The 20,463-nt window shown below is 52.8% G+C and overlaps 1 protein-coding gene across 6 annotated transcripts in view; it reads left to right on the top strand.

Annotated features, from left to right (window-relative positions):
• CACNA1B (calcium voltage-gated channel subunit alpha1 B) overlaps positions 1 to 20,463 on the top strand; it is a 194,564-nt gene that overhangs the window by 127,522 nt on the left and 46,579 nt on the right. For all 6 annotated transcript variants that reach the window (XM_067040195.1, XM_067040194.1, XM_059073189.2 and 3 more), the window contains 6 exons: positions 9,466 to 9,592; positions 12,353 to 12,482; positions 12,718 to 12,777; positions 14,742 to 14,848; positions 19,021 to 19,117; positions 20,269 to 20,429. In XM_067040195.1, the coding sequence (XP_066896296.1) occupies positions 9,466 to 9,592; positions 12,353 to 12,482; positions 12,718 to 12,777; positions 14,742 to 14,848; positions 19,021 to 19,117; positions 20,269 to 20,429 (682 nt within the window). The remainder of the gene's footprint in view (positions 1 to 9,465; positions 9,593 to 12,352; positions 12,483 to 12,717; positions 12,778 to 14,741; positions 14,849 to 19,020; positions 19,118 to 20,268; positions 20,430 to 20,463) is intronic.

Below are 20,463 nucleotides of genomic sequence, written 5' to 3'. Positions count from 1 at the left end.
TTCATAGGCTATTAAAGTCTCAACTTTGGCCTTCTTGAGCTTCTCTATCATATCTTTTTCTGTTTCATTAGTTCTTTTTTTATTTGGCTGCGTTGGGTCTTCGATGCTGCAGACGGGCTTTCTCTAGTTGGCGGCAAGTGGGGGCTGCTCTTCGTTGCGGTGCGTGGGCTTCCCATTGCAGTGGCTTCTCTTGTTGCGGAACATGGGCTCTGGGTGCGCGGGCTTCAGTAGTTGCAGCACACTGGCTCAGTAGTTGCAGCACGTGGGTTCAGTAGTTGTGACATGCGGGCTCTAGGGTGGGCGGGCTTCAGTAGTTGTGGCACGCAGGCGCAGTAGTTGTGGCTCCAGGGCTCTAGAGTGCAGGCTCAGTAGTTGTGGCGCACAGGCTTAGTTGCTCCACGGCATATGGGATCTTCCCAGACCAGGGATCAAACCCGTGTCCCCTGCGTTGGTGGGCAGATTCTTAACCACTGTGCCACCAGGGAAGTCCTTATGTTCTTATTTATTGTTTCTTTTCTTCTGCTTTCTTATTGTAATCTCTTTCCCCATTTATTAGTTGAATACTCAGCTCTGACACAAGCCTTTCTACTTTGCTAGGGTGTTTAAGGCTTTAACTTTGACTCTAAGAATTATTTTAGTTTTATGTTACAAGTTATGAAATGTCATATTTTTTAATTCTAAATCTTTTTCCAGGTTTCATTATGATTTCTTATTTGATCCATTAGTTATTCGTAAGTACAATTTTGAATTTCCAAATGGCGAAGATTTCTTTATTGGTTTAAAAATATTTTTCCTGTTGATTCCATTTTTTTTTTCTTGTATTTTATCACCCTTTGTATTTCAGATCATCCATTTGGCTTTTTATCCCTTCTGCATGAAGAACATCTTTTCTAACTTCTTTTAGTGAGGTTTGATGGTGGTAAATCCTCTCAATTTGCCTGAGAAATCTTTTTGCCATTGTTTGTGAAAGAAGTTTCGATTTGTATGGAATTCTAGTTGGTTAGTTATTTCCTCTCTGTGTTTTGAGATGATTCCACTGTCTTCTGCCTCCTGCTCTTTCTGTAGAGAAGCTAATCATTAGTCCAAATGCTTCCATTGTGTGGCTCTCTCTTCTCTCTATGGCTGCTTACATAAAAACCTTTTCATTACGGAAAATCGAAACAGTGTAAGTAGAGACCCAAGTATAATGAACCCCTATTTGCTGCCACTCACCCTCAAAGCGATTATCCACAATTTGTTAATCATGTTTCACTTTTTTTTCCCTTTTAATCACTTTAGGTATAACTGTGTCTGTAAGCATCTCTAACAATTAAGGATTTAACAACCACAATAGCATTATTACACCTAGCAAAGTTTATGGTAATTTCTTAGTATTGTCTAATACCTATCCCAAGTTCAAATTTTACCAATTATCTCAAAAATAACTTTTTACTATTGATCTGTTTGAATCAGGATCCAAACAAGGTTTGCTCATTTGACTTAGCTTAATCTGTTTACGTCTCTTTTACTCTGTGACTATTTTCTACATGCCATTTATTTGTTGAAGAAACTGTAAACCATTCTGGATTGGGTTGATTGCATCATGGTGTCATTTAACACCTTTCTCCATCCTCAGTATCTCCTGTTAACTGATATTTAGATCCTAAAACAGACCGTCTGAACCTTGGCACTATTGAAATTTTGTTGTTGGTGGCTGTCTTGTGTGCTTTTTAGATGTTTAGCAGCATCCCTGACCTTTCCCCTCTAGATGCCAGTAGTACCCTGTAGTTGTGACAACCAAAAAAAAAAAAGAAGTCTCCAGACATCGCCAGGTATCCCTAGGAGGCAAAAAAATCACCCTTGTTTGTGAACCGCAGATCTTTTTTTTTTTTTGCGGTACGTGGGCCTCTCACTGCTGTGGCCTCTCCCATTGCGGAGCACAGGCTCCGGATGCGCAGGCCCAGCAGCCACGGCTCACGGGCCCAGCTGCTCCGCGGCACGTGGGATCCTCCCGGACCGGGACACGAACCCGCGTCCCCTGCATCGGCAGGCAGACTCTCAACCACTGCGCCACCAGGGAAGCCCTGAACTGCAGATCTTGATTGTGATCAGGTTAAACTCTTTGGGGACGCTTCATAGGCGGCTGGCTGTGTGCTTCATCTGACGTTCCATCCGGAACCACATACCGTCTAGTGTTTTCCTTTGGGCCGTGTTAAGATTGATGGGTGGGTAGAGCCCGATCCATCCACTGTAAAGTTCTCCACCAACCTTTCCCCTAATGATCTAGTAGGCACTGATGCTGGTCACCCAGATCTGTGATTTTATTTGGCATTGCACAGTTGTGAATTTATAATTCTATCATGCTCTCTTCATTAATTATTCTGACATTTTCTATAAGGAAGAACTTCCCTCATCAACTCTTTGGTTACCCTGAAATACAGTTTGTATTTGTATTAGCAAGATACATGCTTAATTCCGTCCCTTTACATATGAGTTTTCAAAATAGCGAGTTGGTACACTAGGAACTCCAAATACAGTCATCGAGAGCGTTAACAAAATTATTGTCATGAATCTTTGGATTTTAACGTGTTTGGTGTGTTTCAGTCCTTTGGACTCACTGTTAGTTCTGATGCTCAAATTGTCCTGTCTCTGGATAGTGGGAGCCCCTTAAAGTTGGCTTTTTTACCTTCTCACAGCCTGTTGTCTTTGACAGCTTTCTGCTTTCATCTGTGACAAAACGTTCCAGGATCATTGTGTACCCGCCCTGCCGAGACCTGGAATCGGCCATTTCTCCAAGGAGACTTGTGTCCTGGACACCTGCTGCTTTTCCAGATCTCCCTTCCCTTCCTTCAGGGTCCTTTTGCCTCCAGTGGCCTCACCTTCAGCTCCTCTTTGGAGGGCTGCCCTTGACCACTAGAGGTGCTTCCCAACACGTGGGGGATGGAAGGCGGAAGTCCCTGAGGGTTGACGCCCACAGGTGGCCCTCACTAGGCAAAGGAGTGCGGGAGGTGAAAGCCCAGCCCTCTGGCTTCAGGCCTGACAACTTTGAGGCTCAGTTCAGACCCCAGGGTCCCCCGAAGGAGCAGCTGACGCTGTTGCAGGACTTTCATCTGAAGCTGCCCCCTCTCCTGGCCTCCTTTTCTGCCCTGGTCTGCCTTATTGCTCCCTTCCAGTTCCTTCTGGGAGTCCGTCCTTAATCAGTCACTTGCACATGGACCCTCATCTCATGGTCTGCTTCTGTAGAACCTGATCTGAGATGCTGTGGTTCCTTTGGTGAGAAATGGTATTATTTACCAATATGGTCATGGCTACTAGATTTTTACTGCTTTCAGGCTTTTGAGGACTTTTTCTTTTCTTTTTAAAAAAGAAGAATATACCGTGTATTCTTTTGGCATTTGTAATTCAAATTATAGGATTTTTACCTAACTACTTAGATTTCATATTTATATCTCTTTTCTGTTACCCTGAAACATTTGTATTTTTGTCTTTTTTTTTTTTTCCGAGCAGTTTTAGTTTCCAAGTAAAATTAAATGGAAGGCACAGAGACTTGCTGTGCACCCCCTGCCCCTGCCCCGTCAGCCTCCCCCACCCGGTGGCACATTTGTGGAGGTCAGTGAGCCTCCGTGAACCACTGTTGTCACTCAAAGTCCAAGGTTTACAGTAGGGCTCACTCTTGGTGCTGTACCTTTTAAAGGTTTGGGCAAACGTATAATGACCTGTGTCATTGTAGTATCATATAGAGTAGTTTCACTGCCCCAGATTCCTTCTTTTGTCTTTTTATTTATTCTGGTTTTTAAAATAGTATTGTTTAAAAAAATTGTATTTTAAACTTTTTTGCCCCAACCATGTAGAAATGCAAGCAATTTTTGTCCTTCAGGTTTGTGTCCAGCCAGAGTTGCCAAACAGAATCTCTTATTGTAAATCATTTTTCTGCTGTTTTCTGTGTAGACACATTTATACTGCCTATGATATGTAATTTTCGACCCATGAACTATTTAACATCTGTTTTGCAATTTCCAATTGTAAAATTTAAATCTTAATTAATCTTTTGGTTTCCGATTATTGCCTGAAATTGCAACTGAATTGTTCTGTGATTAGAGGACATGACCTGCATGAGGGTCTTCTTTGAGACGAGAGATTTACGACTGCTTTATGGCTTAGCATATGGTCGACTTTTGTAAATGTTTTATGGATGCTTAAGAGGAATATGTTTTCTCTGATTTGGGGAACACTTGGCTTCTTATATTTGTCTGCTAAATCAAGTTTGTTAGTTGTGTTGCTAAATATTCTATATATTCACTAATATTTGGCCACACTGACCCATCGATAATTAAGAGAGGTGCATTGAAATCTCTTTCTGTAGATCTGTCAGCTCTTGCTTTGTGTGTGTGGGGGTTTTTATTTAAGTTTCTATATTTAATGCAGTTATTTTGAATAGTTTGAAACATGCAGTTCAGTGTAGGAAACATGCTAACAGATGACCAAGTACTATTGTGTATGTTTCTAAAATAGTTACTATGTGTTTCTGAATCTCTTTTGTTAGGCCTTTTCTTTTATTTATTCTCTTTTTCAAAAAAAAGCTTATGTTAAAATATATGTGTTTGCTTTCTATATTTTAAGCCACTTTATGTATATTTAAAATTGCCGTGTCTTACTGGAGCTGAACTCTTTGTCATCTTCTGCTGTCCCACTTTAACTCTAATAATGATTTTTTCTTACATTGTATTTTTCTGATGTGAATATATACCTGAGTTTTGTTTTATTTTGTTTTTTCTAAATGAACGTTTGCCAAGTGTATTCTTTTCCCATCTTTTGACTTCCAGCCTTTATGTGGCCTCGATTTTAGGCTTGTCTCTTGGAAACTACATATAACTGCATTTTAAAAAATTCCATCTGGATGATCTGTGTCAGTCAGTAACCAGGTTCCGTCTGCTTGTATGTATTGTGATTATTAGTTGACTTGGACTTGTGACATTTGTTCCATTTTTCCTATGTTTTGTCCTCCTTTCCTTGCTTTTTAGTGTTGAATAATTGGTTGTTTATTTGCTCTCGTGTCACATTTTCCCTCTATATTAGTTTATAAGCTGTGAATTATTTTCTGTGTCTTTAAAAGTGGTTACCCTTATAATTCTATCATGCATGCATAACAAAATCTACAGTTATTTTATTAAGTTCTAAGACCTTAGAACAGCAGCTGCAATCACATTCCCCCATCTTCCTTGTTAGCATCCGGCATTTTAGTCCTTTTCTCCCCCACAGAATAGATATTATTATTGTTCTGACTTTGTAGGCATTCAGGATGAACCCTCCCCAGAACGTGTCACTTTTGCATGAGGATTATTTTGAGCTAAGAGAAGCAACTGCCCCTCCCTTAACTACCTAGAAGAATTTAAATGGGGGATTTTTCCCAGGAAAGAGTTATTACCAGAGATAAATGTTATCTAAGTGGCCCCATCTGTATGGCAGGGCAAGCATCTAATTACCAAAAACCTGCCCTTTTTTATATTGTCCTGTGAATGACCCTCCTGTCCTTGGAAGCCCCAGGCTCCTATCCCATTCCTTAGCTTAAGATGGTGTATATACCTCATTTTACCCTTCTGTCTGAACCTCCCACGTGTGTGTGGTTCCCGTATGTACGAAGTTAAATTTGATTTTCTCCTGTTAATCTCACGTCAGTTTAATTCTTAGACCAGTCAGAAGAATGTAGGAACGTAGAGGAAAATTTTCTTCCTTCCCAACAACTTTATAGAGACTGTGTTTATTCATTGATAGATTTACCAATTTCTTACATTGCAGACCTTCCTTTAATATCATTTTCTGTCTTCCTGAAGTACAGACCTTCCTGCTATAACATTATGTATGCATTTCTGAAAATGCCATGCATTGAAAATGATAGGCCTTGTAGAAAAAGTAAGGTTAAGAGCAAATTATTCAAGATATGCAATTCTTCAGCCAGATCACTAACGAGAACAAGAACAATCCGAGTGCGGAATGGTAGTGAAGTTAAATCTCTGTTTGCACGTGCACCCAGTCTCGAGTCTTCAGCCCTGCACCCGCCTCGAGGCCCTTTGCTTCTGGCAGAGGCCAGCCTTGTCTTGCTCTCGTGCCGCAGTGACTGGAGGGGGTTCCTCGGGGCCGGCAGGGGGCCCCACTTCCCTGCCCGTCTCTCCTCTCCGGGGTTTTGCCCCTCATCCCCAGACCCTTCGCCCCCCTCACACTCGGTCTGCTACTCCTCCGCCCGGTAGGCGAGTTGCTTGCGAAAACGGCCCCATGTGCACAGGGCTCGCCTCACGCCTCCTTTCTCCCAACGACTGTAGCTTCTCAGGTTCTGTCCGTGTCAGCTGGTTCCCTGTGCCTTTAAACAGTTATGTATTTTTTTCAGCTTTTATAGTTGTTTTTAGTAGGAGGATGAGTCCTTTTTAAGCCTCTCTGTCATGGGCCATGGAAATGCTGGGTCAATTTGATAGACTTCTATTGCTTGTTCATTTTTTAGAGACTCATTTTTTAAAATTTCTTTACATATTTATGTTTAGTTCTTTTATAGTCCTCATCTAAAGGTACTTATATCTGAAGTCCATTGGGGGTTTTATATATATATTACTTGTTTCTGTTGTCTTTCACCCACCTTGTATGGGGGTGATGTTTGTTTTCTGGTCCTTGTATGTTTGCTGATGTTTTTTGTTTTGGGTTCATCTATGACTGACCGTAATCCACCCTTTCTGAAGTGGGCTTTGTTTGACAATCAAGCCCTACAGAAAAAGAATTGTTTGGTTGCTTTCTCAGTTCTCCCAAGGATGGTACAGAGCTATAGGAGAGAAATTCTGTACGTGGTGGATGCCTTGGGACATTAGGCTTAAGTTCTCTGCAAGTTGGAAATGATTGCCTTGGTCGGTGGGCCACATGAGGCATGTTCTAGTCACAGAGGGCTCACCCGTGCTTTCCTGGAGGCCCAGCGCACCACCCGCCTGCTCTCCCTTCAGTCCTCTGGAGGGAGCAGTTGACTGCGTTGCCTCACTCAGCTTTCCTGCCTCACCCCAGCTTTGGTCGATCATGTCCCCACAATGTAATTCCTCCGTTCACACTCAGTTTCTTTTTTTTCTTTTTGCGGCACGCGGGCCTCTCACCGCTGTGGCCTCCCCCGCCGCAGAGCGCAGGCTCAGCGGCCACGGCTCACGGGCCCAGCCGCTCCGCGGCACGTGGGATCCTCCCGGACCGGGGCACGAACCCATGTCCCCTGCATCGGCAGGTGGACCCCCAACCACTGCGCCACCAGGGAAGCCCCAGCCTCAGTTTCTTAATCTGCAAACTGGAGGTAATAATACGTGCCAGTAAGTGCCGTAGTGAGAATAAAGCACCTGGACCAGCCCGGCACATGTTGTTTTCAGTGAACGTTCTGTTCCTTTCTTTATCCACCACCCTCCCCCATATCTGGCCATCTGGCTTGATTGTCTTCTGTTTCAATGAATTAATTTTTGTTACTGTCTAGTTTTTTGGTTTTTTTAACAGCTTCCAACAGGATACTTCCTTAGTCTGTTGTAGTTCTCGTTTTGATCCTCTCCCTTTATTCCTGGTCTGTTTTGACTTACTTGATGATTTCTGCTGTTGTTGTAGTAGTAAATCTATTTCAGGAGAAATATTTCCATCCAGGCTCTGGCATCTTTGTTCCACCTCTTCTGAGCAGAAAAATTCTTCATTCAGTGTATAGTGGTTCCTTTTTCCCAGTTTACTTGTCCTTGGGTTTGCTTAATTGTTATTGTGGAAGAGTCTGAAAAGCTGTGGTTTTAAAATAATAAATGTTTCTTAATTTAAAAGTTACACATGCTCATCACAGAAAAAAAAATTTTAGTGTTCAAAGTATAGTGAAGAGAATTAAGATTATTATCAGAAAGCCTTTCGGAGATCACCACAGTTACTGTTATTTTGGTGTTATTTCTCTCCCTGTATATGTTATTTTTCATAGTTGAGCCCATCTGGGATATACAAGTGTGTAGCCTGTCTTTTTTTTTTTTTTTTTTAACTTACCTTATCATAAGCTTCTTCTTTAAAGCTTATGATAAGTCATTTAAACTATTTGTATGCATTTTTAATATTCATAGTATGATGCTTCCTGTAAGTATCGCACACTTAGTCGATCTCCTATGGTTATACTTTTCATAGTTTTTGTTATTGTGAAAGAACTTATAACAAACACCTTTGTGAATACAGATGTTTGTGTGCATGCTTGATTTCCTTAGGAGATGATTTTGTACAAATTAAATCAATAGACAGAATTTTTTACTTGAAATAAGTGTTGCCCAGTTGCTTTCTTAGAAGATGCTATCATTTATGCCTTCAGCCGGGAATTGAATGGTGCCGGATGGTGGCAGCTGACAGTCTACGAAGTATCGTAGCTGCTGTGGCTCTAGCTGGTTTCACGTTCAGGTCGAGGCTGTTTTCTCTGGCCCGGCCGTTCTCTGCAGGACTTCAGAGTGGCCAGCAGCCAGGGGGGAAGCTTAGAGCCTTCGTCTTCACACATGCTGGAGGGAGCCTCCCTCATTTCTGACTTTATGGTTCTTCCAAGAAGTAAAAGTGAGGTGGACAGTGGGCCTTGGCTCCAAGTCACTGCACTGTCCTCCCTGGCGTCCCTGGGGTCTCGGGAACTGTCGCCTGCAAGAATGGAGACATACCTTAGGGTAGTTGAAAGTGAAACACTGTTGTGAGAAACGTACTATGCAGAACAGCAAAGTCTACTTGAGAGCGGTGGTCACGGCCATTTTAACCCTGGGGACTCCGATTTGTGGGCGCCAAGTGGAGGACGGGGTGCTGACGGCGCGGAGGACGGGCCTCGGGGAAGGGGCGGCGAAGGGCGAAGGGCGAGGGCCGAGCGGGTGTGTGGGCGGCAGCCGTGCCCATGTCCGCTCTGGGTCGGCGTCCTCTGCGGGCCCTGTGCTGTGGGCCCGGCCTGAGCCGCAGGTTCCGGAGAGCGGCTTCAGGCCAGGCTGGCCCCTCTCCTCGCTGCCCTGCTGGCCCTGCCGCAGCCCCTGCAGTGAGAGCGGGAGCTCTCGCCAGGCAGCCGGGATGCCTCCTCTCGAGGGCTGAGCCCTGAACTGGGACAGGGGAACCTACTGGCCCTGGTCCCTGGGGCTGAAGGCGGCTTTGATGTTCTCTGAACATCTAGATTTGTGGCCCCAGGGAAGCAGAGAAGCCCACAGGCTGGGACGCCCGCTGGGCGTGGTGCCCCCCCAGCGACCCCGGTGGCGGGAGAGGTGAGGAAGGGTCTCTGGTCTCTGGGGCAGACGGCCCAGACCCTCCGCGCTGGCACGGCCCTGCCGTTGTCCGCCTCGGTGGTGGCCTGAGTGTGATCGGAGGGGCCTCGTGTGAAGCTGTGGGTGGGCCCATGAGGACCTGTGGGGTCGGAGCTGGGAGAGTGTCTGTCGCCCCGGGCGAGACCTGCGCGGTGTGGGTGTAGGAGCCCCACCCCAACTCGGTGGCCCCGTGTCCTTGCAGGTGGTAACGTGGACCTGGGAAGCCCAGCAGCAGGGAAGAAGGAGGTGGAAGCTGATGGCGTGATAAGGAGCGGCCCCCGACCCGTCGTCCCTTACAGCTCCATGTTCTGCTTAAGCCCCACCAACCTGTGAGTCTTGTCGCCAGCCCGTGTCCTGTGCTGTCCTCTTGTCCACGGCCCTCGATCCACGTGTACACGCTACCAGCGTGTGCTAGACGTGACCTGCCCCTTCACGTGTGTTAATATCCTGATCGATCACTGCAGCATCCCACAAAGCACACGCTACTGTGACCTCACGTTGCGGATGAGGACGCGAAGCCGCAGGGAAGGCCGGTGTCCAGACACCCAGCCCGTCCATCTTGGTGGCGGAGCTGGGATTTGAACCCAGACAGTCGGTCCCAGGGCCTTGTTCTTAAGGCCGCTGCAGCCTTAGTTTACCTCTGCACACGCGCGCCCGGTTTACGTCCATCGTGCGTCTGTGCTGCCCTCTGCCCGCCTTCCAGCAGGGCCCGCAGGCGTGCGTCACGGTCACTCGTGTGTCTGCGCCCGTTTTCTCCCCTCTGTTTACGCCACCACGAGTCTCGTCCACTCATCAGTCCACCTGCCTTCGTTAGCTCGGCCAATATGCATGTGCCAGCCAGCGCCCTAGGTGCTGGGAATACGCGGCCATGAGCCGAACGAACAAGGGCCCCGTCCGTTCCTAAGCTTACAGGCAAGTGGAGAGGCAGACAGCAGACAGGACGTTAGGGAGGGGACATGAGGTGGCTCATGGAGGGAAGGGCTAGGAGGAAGCACGAAGCGGGGACTGGAGATGCAGACGGTGGGGGCCGCTGACATGAAGTGGGATTGGAACAGAGACGAGGCGGGGTGGGGCCACGAGAGCCCACCAGGCAGAGATGCAGGTAGCGTGGAGGCGGAGCCACACCACCCAGGGGGGCAGCGCAGCAGGGTCTGAGGAACTCGTGCTCTGTCCTTTGCCCACGTGCCCCGCCAGCCCTTCTGCCCTGGGCATCCAGCAGCCTTTCCACCAGCCCCCATCGTCCGTCCTCCCCCCGCTCCTCCTTTCAGTGTGCGTCTGTGGGGAGCTTGCTGTCCTAGGGGCTTGGAGTAAGATGGCGGTACAGACGGGTAAGGCCTCGGCCTCCAGCAGCGACCGGGTGGTGTCCGTCAAATGAGTACGACGTGGACGGTAAAGCAGGGAGGTCTGGTGTCTTGGAGCAGGTGGGGAGAGTCAGGGGAGCCTTCCTGGAGGAGGTGAGAGGTCTCAGGTGAAACCTGAAGGGTGAAGAGTTAAGATGAAGAGGGTGGAACCAGTGTTCTTGGAGGGCCGAGAGAACTTAGAGTGGCCCAGAAGTGAAAGACATCAGGCTCAGAACAGCTAACGACAGTTGGATGGAAAAACACAGAGGTAGACAGCTCTGTTGTTTGTTCTGTGGAGAAGTAGAAGTGACACCGAGAGCCCTGAGAAGCTTGAGAGGTTGTAAACAGTTGGGGGTGAGTGGTGACTTGGTTAGACTGCACTTCAGCAGAGCCCTCTGGTGGGAAGACGAGATGAGACAGGGAGACCGTTTAGTAGGCGGCCGCGGTTTGCAGGAAGAGGTGGTGGTGATTTGATGAGGGTTGCCAGAGTGGAGAGGTTTGGGAGTGAAATGCTTGGGGAGAAATTCTGGAGGCAGAATCTGCAGGATTTGATGGCAAATTAGATGTGGAAGGGGATGGAGATGTGAAGGACGACAGCCAGGGTTTCTGCTTGATGGCTGGGGGCCCGGCCAAGCTGGGGGGTGGTGAGCGTAGGCCCTGTGGAGCCCGGGGCAGCTGGCAGGTGGCACACGGCCGGGGCACTTGGGGATCTGAGCGAGGGTGGAAACGCAGCCACAAGATGGACCGGCAGCTGTTGATTAGAAGGAAGGGGGCTGGGACGGAAGAGGGCCCGAGATGGAGCATCGTGGAAATGGAAGGAAAAGCGTCTCAATGAGGAGGGAGAAGTGCCAGCAGGTCGCTCGGGGGCCTGGGAAGGGCAGCTCCGGGGAGTGTGCGGGCTGGAGCTGGACCCCGGCGGTCGGGGTGAGGAGGAGACAGGCACAAAGTCCAGTCCCGGACGGGGACAGGGAGACGTGGGTGTCCTTGGGAACGCTCCGCGGTGGCGGGAGGAGCAGGTCGGATGGGCTGCCGGGCAGCGGCTGAGCCGGCAGAGGCAGGACAGGAGGGGGCCCCCGTGAGCACGTGTCTCGGGGTGGCAGGCGCGACGTCTGCCTCGTTTGCTCGTCCCCCAGGATCAGCTTCACTCTCCCCCTGTGAGGCCTTCGCTGGCCTCCCGGTCACTGTCTCCTGCTGAGTCGTAGTGTGTGTCAACACCTGAGCATCTCCTGTTGCTTTATGTTTACTGGTGGCTTGTTCGCCACTGTGTCCCAGCCCAGAATGTGCCGGAACAGAGCAGAGTAGTGGGGGGTGGAGGCGGGCAGGTGCACACACGCAGCTCTGGCGGCTCTGACGGGGGCACCGCGCCCGGCGCTGGGGCTCGAGAGGCGCCTGCTCTCCACGGGACGGTGGGTACTCGGCCTCTTCCCCCGCCCGCAGCTGAGCTGGAGGCCCGTCCAGGGCACGGCAGCCCCACAGCAGGTAGACGAGCAGGCCTGGCTGGGCCCCGGTGGAACTTTATGTAGCGAACGGGCCAGACCAACGTGGCCTGCAAGCCGTGGCGGGCTGGCCCTGCCCAGGGTTTCTGCAGCCTTCCCGCCACCTACCTTCCCAGGCATCTGTCCCCATCAGTCACCTGGCCGCGGTCTCCCGACCCCGGGGACGCTGCCCACAGCTCAGCTCTTCCGACGGGGAGGGGCCGGCCCGGCCCAGCCCTCCGTGGGCCTCAGGTGACCCGTGCTTTGCCTCCAGCCTCCGCCGCGTCTGCCATTACATCGTGACCATGCGGTACTTCGAGATGGTCATCCTCGTGGTCATTGCCCTGAGCAGCGTCGCCCTGGCTGCCGAGGACCCCGTGCAGACGGACTCGCCCAGGAACAACGTGAGCGCTGCCGTGGGGCTGGGGAGCGTCTGGGGACACAGACGGGCGGGGACGTGCCCGGGGCGGGGGGAGGGCTGCCGCCCAGGGGGGCTCCCACAGGGCCGCCGGCCTCCCGCCCCGCCCCTCCGCACCCCCTTGCCCGCGGGCCCCAGGGCGGCGGGTTGTCTGTTCAGGCTCCTGCCCCGCTTGGGCTTCTGGCCTCGCCGTCGAGAAAAGCCTTTCCTTTGGGTTCCAGGTGCTGAAGTACATGGACTACATCTTCACCGGCGTCTTCACCTTCGAGATGGTGATAAAGGTGAGATGTGTGGTTGCCCTGGTGGCCACGGGGCTTTGCTCGTCGCCCCGGGACGGAGATGGAGGCACGTGGCAGCGCGCCCTGGGCGTGCACACACGTGTGCTGACACGAGGGCACGTGAGCCCGCAGGTGGAGACACAAGGCCACGTTTGTTAAGGATTCGCCGCAGCGTCACGGCAGCCTTAGGGGGGCTCGCGGCGCCCGCCCTGGTCTCCACGACCTGCTAACGGGGACCCTTCTCGCTGAGGGCCACGGGCTCCCCTTACTGTGCGGTGTGAGCGCAGCCCGTGCAGCGCTGTCTCAGCAGCGGGGGAGGCCGGGACCTCGGCTGGAGGAAGGAGAGCGGGGACAGGGCGGCGGCCTCGAGGCCCAGGGTCACGGCAGGCGGGTGTAGAGGACTCACCGGTGTTTGCTGCTGGGCGGAGAACGACCGCGTTGTGTCGCGACCTTCGCTCCTTCGCTAGGCGTTGCCAGGTGGCCTGTGCTTTCCACACAGGCGTGCGGGCAGCACAGCTGGCGGGCGCGGGGGCGGCCCGCGTGCCGACTCAGGGTGGCTCCTGTGTCCGCGAGCACTCGCTTCGGTTCCCTCCCGGACACGGAGGCCCAGGGACGTTAAGGTGCCGCTGCAGGAGGGGCAGGATCCAGCAGCTCCGAGGGTCTGGCGGGCGGCGTGCTCCGGGCAGTGTGTGCCTGCTGCCCAGCGATGGAGGAGAGACTCGCTCAGGCGCCACAGGAGCTGGGCGCCCAGGAGGGATCTCAGCCAGTCACGACCATGCAGGGTCATTGGGTCAAAGGCATGGAGACCCAAACACCCGTAGAGGTTCTAAGAGGCCATTACCTGAGCCGTGTCCCCTTCCCCTGACAGGAATTGACCTGAGCCGTGACCCCTCCCCTGACAGGAATTGACCTGAGCCGTGACCCCTCCCCTGACAGGAATTGACCTGAGCCGTGACCCCTCCCCTGACAGGAATTGACCTGAGCCGTGTCCCCTTCCCTTGACAGACGTGACCTGAGCCGTGACCCCTTTTCCTGACAGGACGTGTCCTGAGCCGTGACCCCTCCCCTGACAGGAATTGACCTGAGCCGTGACCCCTCCCCTGACAGGAATTGACCTGAGCCGTGACCCCTCCCCTGACAGGAATTGACCTGAGCCGTGACCCCTCCCCTGTCAGGAATTGACCTGAGCCGTGACCCCTTCCCCTGACAGGAATTGACCTGAGCCGTGACCCCTCCCCTGACAGGAATTGACCTGAGCCGTGACCCCTCCCCTGTCAGGAATTGACCTGAGCCGTGACCCCTCCCCTGACAGGAATTGACCTGAGCCGTGACCCCTTCCCCTGACAGGAATTGACCTGAGCCGTGACCCCTCCCCTGACAGGAATTGACCTGAGCCGTGACCCCTCCCCTGTCAGGAATTGACCTGAGCCGTGACCCCTCCCCTGACAGGAATTGACCTGAGCCGTGTCCCCTTCCCCTGACAGACGTGACCTGAGCTGTGACCCCTTTTCCTGACAGGCGTGACCTGAGCCGTGACCCCTTTTCCTGACAGGACGTGTCCTGAGCTGTGACCACTTCCCCTGACAGGAATTGACCTGAGCCGTGACCCCTCCCCTGACAGGAATTGACCTGAGCCGTGTCCCCTTCCCCTGACAGGAATTGACCTGAGCTGTGACCCCTCCCCTGACAGGCGTGACCTGAACCGTGACCCCTTTTCCTGACAGGACGTGTCCTGAGCTGTGACCCCTTCCCCTGACAGGAATTCACCTGAGCCGTGACCCCTTCCCCCGACAGGAATTGACCTGAGCCGTGTCCCCTTCCATGATAGGCATGATCAGGGCTGTGTCCCCGCCCGTGATGGGACGTGACATGAAGCGGCACCCTTCCCCTAACCACGTCTCTGGGCTCTGGCTCTGCCTTTCTTTCCTGAAATATTCTGTTCATGAAAGTGTGTTGTTCCCCTAAAGATGATCGATTTGGGACTTCTGCTGCACCCTGGTGCGTACTTCCGGGACCTCTGGAATATTCTGGACTTCATTGTGGTCAGTGGGGCCCTGGTGGCGTTTGCCTTCTCGTAAGTACCCAGGTCTGCTCTGACTCTTGCCGGACTGCAGTCCCCAGAGCGTGATGAGTGGGGGGTGAAGGAGGAGGGGTCCACTGGCCTCCATGGCTGTGTCTAGTCAGTGCCTCTGTGCCTGGACGGGGCTGGGCTGTGGGGCTGGGAGGACCTCAAGGCTCGTTCGTCCCTGACACTCCCCATGGTTCTGAAATTGGATAGGCAGCCCTCTGCTTACGGTGTCTGCCTCTTGGGTCCTTTAGAAAACTTGTCGTGCCCTGACGCGGCTGCCCTGCTTGGTCAGCCGGTGTGGGTGGGTGCGGCTGGGGCCTCCGCCATTTTCTGTGGCTCCCGAGTGAGCGACACTCAGCCCTGTTGTGGCTGGGCCTGGATTGGCTCCCTCAGACCCTACGCGGTGGCGGGCAGGAGGCGGGCGTTGGGTGCGCGGGTGGAGCAGGGGGGAGATTTGGCGGAGGTGGTGGGGGGAGATCCAGAGATAAGGAAGACCCTCGGTGGGTGCAGATACGGAGGGGCGGGCTCACCCCTGAGCCCGCAGGGCGGCCCCTCACTGACTCTCTTCTCTTTGTCCCCTGTTGCTGGACTCGCGGTAGGAGCTTCATGGGGTAACGCCTTCCCTCTGTCCCCTCACACCGCCGCACAGCACAGCGCGCCGCGGCCCCTCGTGGGCCGTCTCATCACCACGCCTCACCTCCGCTCATTGCCCTCCGCCATCTGGGCTGCATGCTGCCCGGAGCCCCGTCCCCAGGGCCACACGTCCCCGCCTCACCTCCGGGGGCCGGGTTGGGGGCTGGAGCTGGGCGTGGCCCCCCTTTGGTGAGCGGGGGATCCTGACTGAGTGCCGGAGGCTGGGCGCCCGGGCCCCGAGGGCAGTGCCCGCTCTGGGTGGGAGCTGGGCCGCCGGGAGATTGGCTCTCCTGAGACACTTGCCCACGTGTCTCCTCGGGAAACGCGGCTTTCTTGCTCTCTGCTTTCCACAACGCCTCCCTGAAATGCCCAGCACCTCTGACCCTCTACTGTTATAAAGCAAAATTCAGCCGAGTAAATCTGAAGGTCTAATTGGGTTTGTTCGGTGATTCACGAAACAGGCGGTATCCCGTCTAGTAAGTAGAAAGGCTGTACGCGATGGAAGCTGTACACAGTTGACGGCCTTTATAGAAAGGGAGCCAGGCAAGGTTATTAACAAAAGGAAAGAAAGGATTGTTTCAGGCAAGGTTACCTCACTGGTGCTGACCAGGAAAGCCCAGAGATTCCACTCCTGGGGAAGCCTGAAACTGCAATACTGTCCTGGTTTGCTGTCCTGGGGGCAAGTGACTCCACTTTGGGCCTGTGGTTTCTTTTTATTTTTCCTTCTCCTTTTTCTTCCTTTCCCTCTTTCTCCTCTCCCTCCCTCTCCCTCTCCTCTTTTTTTTTTTAAACAATTCTCCCCTTCTGATCAAACTGTCAGCCCACCTGAGAGAAGTAATCAAAATTTTAGGTGTGTCGACTAAAAAAAATTCACAACCTAGAAGTTGAGAGTTACGTTTTATTTGGCGGACAAAACTGAGGACTTAAGCCCGGGCCACAGCATCTCAGACAACTCTGAGGGACGGCTCCAAAGAGGCAGGGGGGAGCCAGGATATACAGGAGTTTTTGCAACAGAGCCCAGGTAGTCGTAATATCAAAAGATTGCTGCTAACTAAAGAAAACCAGGCATCTCGAGTTAAGGGATTTAGTGCTTTTCTTTATATGGGAAATGCAAGAGTCTGGGCTCATGGAATCGTTCCTTTGATGTGCACCTCAGCGCTCTGGGCCAGCGTCCTGTGCTTCTCATCCTGAGTCTCCTGGGGGGCCCCGTGGGGAGGGGGGTGGCTGGCAGCTAGCCGGGGGGCACCCGGCCTCCATCCTGAGCTCCCCCAGGGCTCACCAGCCGGTGGCTGTAATGTGATGGCTTGATGGCTGCGACATCCTCTGTTTACCGATATGGCAGGCGGTAGTTTTCATTCACAGGCATTAGCACCACTCTTAGCTGCTGCTGCGTAGTTTTTGCAGCTTCGATCCTTGATGTGGCATCCATGGGCCGTGAGGTGCTTGCTGAATCCTTGTGACGTTCACAGGTCTCAGGGCGACGTTCATAATGCTTATGTTGGTCGTTTTCTTTGCTGCTTTTCCGACTTTCCAGTCAGGATGGAGACCGATTACTTAGCGGTTATCAGCTACAAACATGTATTTAAAGTTTTTGAGAGAATACGACAAACACAGACACATCAAGGGCATTATAAGCAGGATAATCAGGACCAACTTTGGCCAGAGAGTCTAAGGATATTTGCAGGGGAATCTGCAACATCTTCAAGAGTTATGGAGAGGTTTCTGATCATATCTTGTGCATATTTACTCCTAACCTAACTCCTTGTGCCTATTTACTTGAAACCAAGTGATGGATTTATTCACAGCGTTTGCTACATTTACCCATTTCAGCCAGGGGTCAGTCAGGTTTTTAGTGTATGTGGGACTAGAATCTCCTCCCCTGAAATAAAGAGCCTTCCTAAATGCCTTGCAAAGATGGGTGCTGCTGGTGGGGTCTCCTAGCGAGTGGAGACAAATCTGAGCTAGATAGTCGGGATAGGTCGGAATCTTTGGTGACGAATCCAGCAGTCTGAAAGGCTAACCCACGAGTAACGGTCTGGGAGATAAAGGTGAGGGTGTGATCGTTCCGTGCCAACGCGGGAGTAATGGGCAGGAAAAGGAGAGTTTCACGATTGAAGTGTAAAGTCATGATCTGTCATCTGGGGCCGAAGCAGTCTATGTCCATGTTGGCCACTTTTCTTCCTCTCAATTCAACTTGGAGGTCTCCAGCATTTGTACAGGACGAGATGGGGTTTTTTGGGTTTGTTTTGAAGGATGGCTGAGGCTCTGGGTTCCCACAGAGGGAGGGGGAGGGGCAAGGCAGGCGGGGCGGTGGCCTCATCCCTGAGGGAGGCTCGGAAATGGATTGTCTCTGTGACATGTGGGTGGCAGGTGAGGTGAGGTGAGTGGGGGGCAGCACGGAGGGGGCTGGTCCTCGCCCCAGCCCGCCGGGCTGCGCAGAGCCCCGGGCAGGGCAGCAGGACTGAGGCAGCCCCAGCTTCACCGCGCTGGGGACCTGGGAGCTGTCCAGCACGGAGCCTGCTGAAAGCAGCAGGGCCTTGGCCTGCGGGAGGCTCTCCCAGGGGCCCTCTGTGGCCTGCTTCCCCTCTCTGCCCCAGAGCTTGAGAGACCAGTGTCGGGGATCAGACCAGAGAAGGGAGTGCTGGGGCTTCTTCAGCTGTGAAATGTTTATCCAAGGTTCAAGCCCCTGAAGTTTACTGCCATCTGGGTAGTGAGGTAGCAGTCCCTTCCAAGGAGATTTCAGGGCAATCTTTGTTCTGACTGATTGCAAATCAGGGAGGTGGGAGACAATTGGAAACGTTAGTGTGGTCAGTCATAGCCAGATACTTGAGGAAACTGGAAGAATTCAGGATCCAGCCCAGTTTACAGGTACATAACAAAACCTTAAAGATAATTCTTAGGATTAGAATCTAATATCTCTAAAGGGACAAACATATTTTTTTCTCTCTACAATACTCCCACTTTTTTACCAAAGATAATCACAGTAAAACTAATTTGTTTGTATTAAGCTTGGCCTGATTATTTGTATAAGTGCAGCAAGAAGAGTGACTGATCATTTCAGTTCTTTTTAAGGCTGCTTTGTTACAAATTTTCATAAGGAGTCTCAGACTGAACTCTCAAAAGCCTTCAAAGCCGGGAAACCAAACCAAGGACATGGCCATCACATTTGACCTGCAATACCTTTTCAGTCCAAGCCCAGCCCCGGCTGGGGCTGCAGTCCTGGCGCGGCCTCTCCGCTTTATTCCCACTGGGGGTCTCAGCATGGTGTCTGGAGGAAGCTGCTGTTCCCGCTGCGGGTGGGAGCGCTGAATGACACGGCCCTGGGGGAGGGGCTCTTCCCGTCCAGAAGCTCAGCTCTCCCTGAACACCAGGTGCTGCTGACCTGGCCCCAGCCCTTGTCCACTCTGCGGGGGCCTTGGCAGGCAGCCCGTAGGGGGAGATGCCCTGGCTTGAGGTGCCTGCAGGGCCGAGGCTGCCCTGTCCCCAGGTCCTCTGGGCACAGGTGTGCACCCTGCCTGTCTACATGGGTGGCTTCTCCCTTCTAGAGGCTCCAAAGGGAAAGACATCAACACCATCAAGTCCCTGAGGGTCCTGCGTGTGCTGCGGCCGCTCAAGACCATCAAGCGGCTGCCCAAGCTCAAGGTGCGAGTCTGGAGTGGGGCCGTGTGTGCGTGTGGGCACACAGGGACATGTAGGTTGTGCGTGTGTGTGCATGCATGTGCACACGTGTACGTGTAGGTGTGCATTGTGGGGTGCACATGTGTAACTGGACTGGCGCCTGCAGCTTCCCACGTGGGGTGAGGCTGAGCAGGGCGGAGGGGAGGCCCCACACTGGGGAGGCCTGTGTCGCGTGCGTGGGGCGGGCTCTCAGCTCTGTGACCTTCCCCGAGGGGGCTCATTCTCCGCAGTGTCCTGTGAGGCTCCTCTTCCTCAACCCAGGGGCGCCCGATGGGACAGCAGGTTTCATCAGCAGCTGTAGTGCAGGGGGACGGGCTGCGGAGAGAGGTGGGCTCACAGGGAGATGCGGGGAGGGCAGGGGTTCCCTGAAGCGTGGCTGTGGCTTTAGAATTGTGCTACAATCTAATAGATGCTGAGCTTGTACTTAAACTCACTCAATCCTCCAAGACTGTGTGTGGTAGTGCATGCGGGCCGTGGAGACACTAAGCGATGAGGGATTACGGCAGGCGGTTTGCTTAGAGCCGCGTGTGAAGGGGCAGCTCCGGGGGTGATGGAGGCTCCAAGGGTGGACGGGCAGGGTCTGCGCTGCCAAGGCAGCTGCTTGTGTCTGGAGTGTGCCAGGTGGGGTCTCGGGAGATGGTCGTGGATCTGCCTTTGTGCACAGCCAGCCGGAACCAGGGCCAGGGCAGCAGGGAGAGGCTCACTGGAGAGCAGTGAGAGCCCCTGGCAGGAGGCCCGGGCAGTGGTAACAGACAGGAGTCGCCTCTGGTTCGTGGACATGCCCCAAGTCCCTGTCCTGAGCTGGCCTCCGCGTCACCGCTTCCCCGTCCCACTTTCCCCCAACGGGCAGAGGCCTTGCCCCTTCCCTCCACGTCAGCCCATGGCCTGGCAGAGTGGCCTAACCGCGGCCCCAGCACCAGGTTGCCCTCGGCATCTGGCCCCCCTGCCTGCGGCGCCTTTTCTAGCACCTCCTGCCCACCCCATCCGGTCCCGGATCACCCTTCTAGAGGAGGACAGCGCAGGCAGCTTCCCACGCAAGGCAGCCGGCCCCGGTCCAGAGCCTTGCGGTGGTCACGGGCCTGGGCCCCGGCCCTCATGGCTCCACCCTCCCCCAGGCTGTGTTTGACTGTGTGGTGAACTCCCTGAAGAACGTCCTCAACATCCTGATTGTCTACATGCTCTTCATGTTCATATTTGCTGTCATCGCGGTGCAGCTCTTCAAGGGGAAGTTTTTCTACTGCACTGACGAGTCCAAGGAGCTGGAGCGGGACTGCAGGTAAACTGGTCAGGGCGGCTCCTCTGTCCCCAGC

The sequence above is a fragment of the Kogia breviceps genome, chromosome 8 (assembly GCF_026419965.1).
Source record: "Kogia breviceps isolate mKogBre1 chromosome 8, mKogBre1 haplotype 1, whole genome shotgun sequence".
Taxonomy (NCBI): Eukaryota; Metazoa; Chordata; class Mammalia; order Artiodactyla; family Physeteridae; genus Kogia; species Kogia breviceps.
The sequence above is the reverse complement of the archived record's forward strand: the minus strand, read 5'-3'. Positions and strand labels throughout refer to the sequence as shown.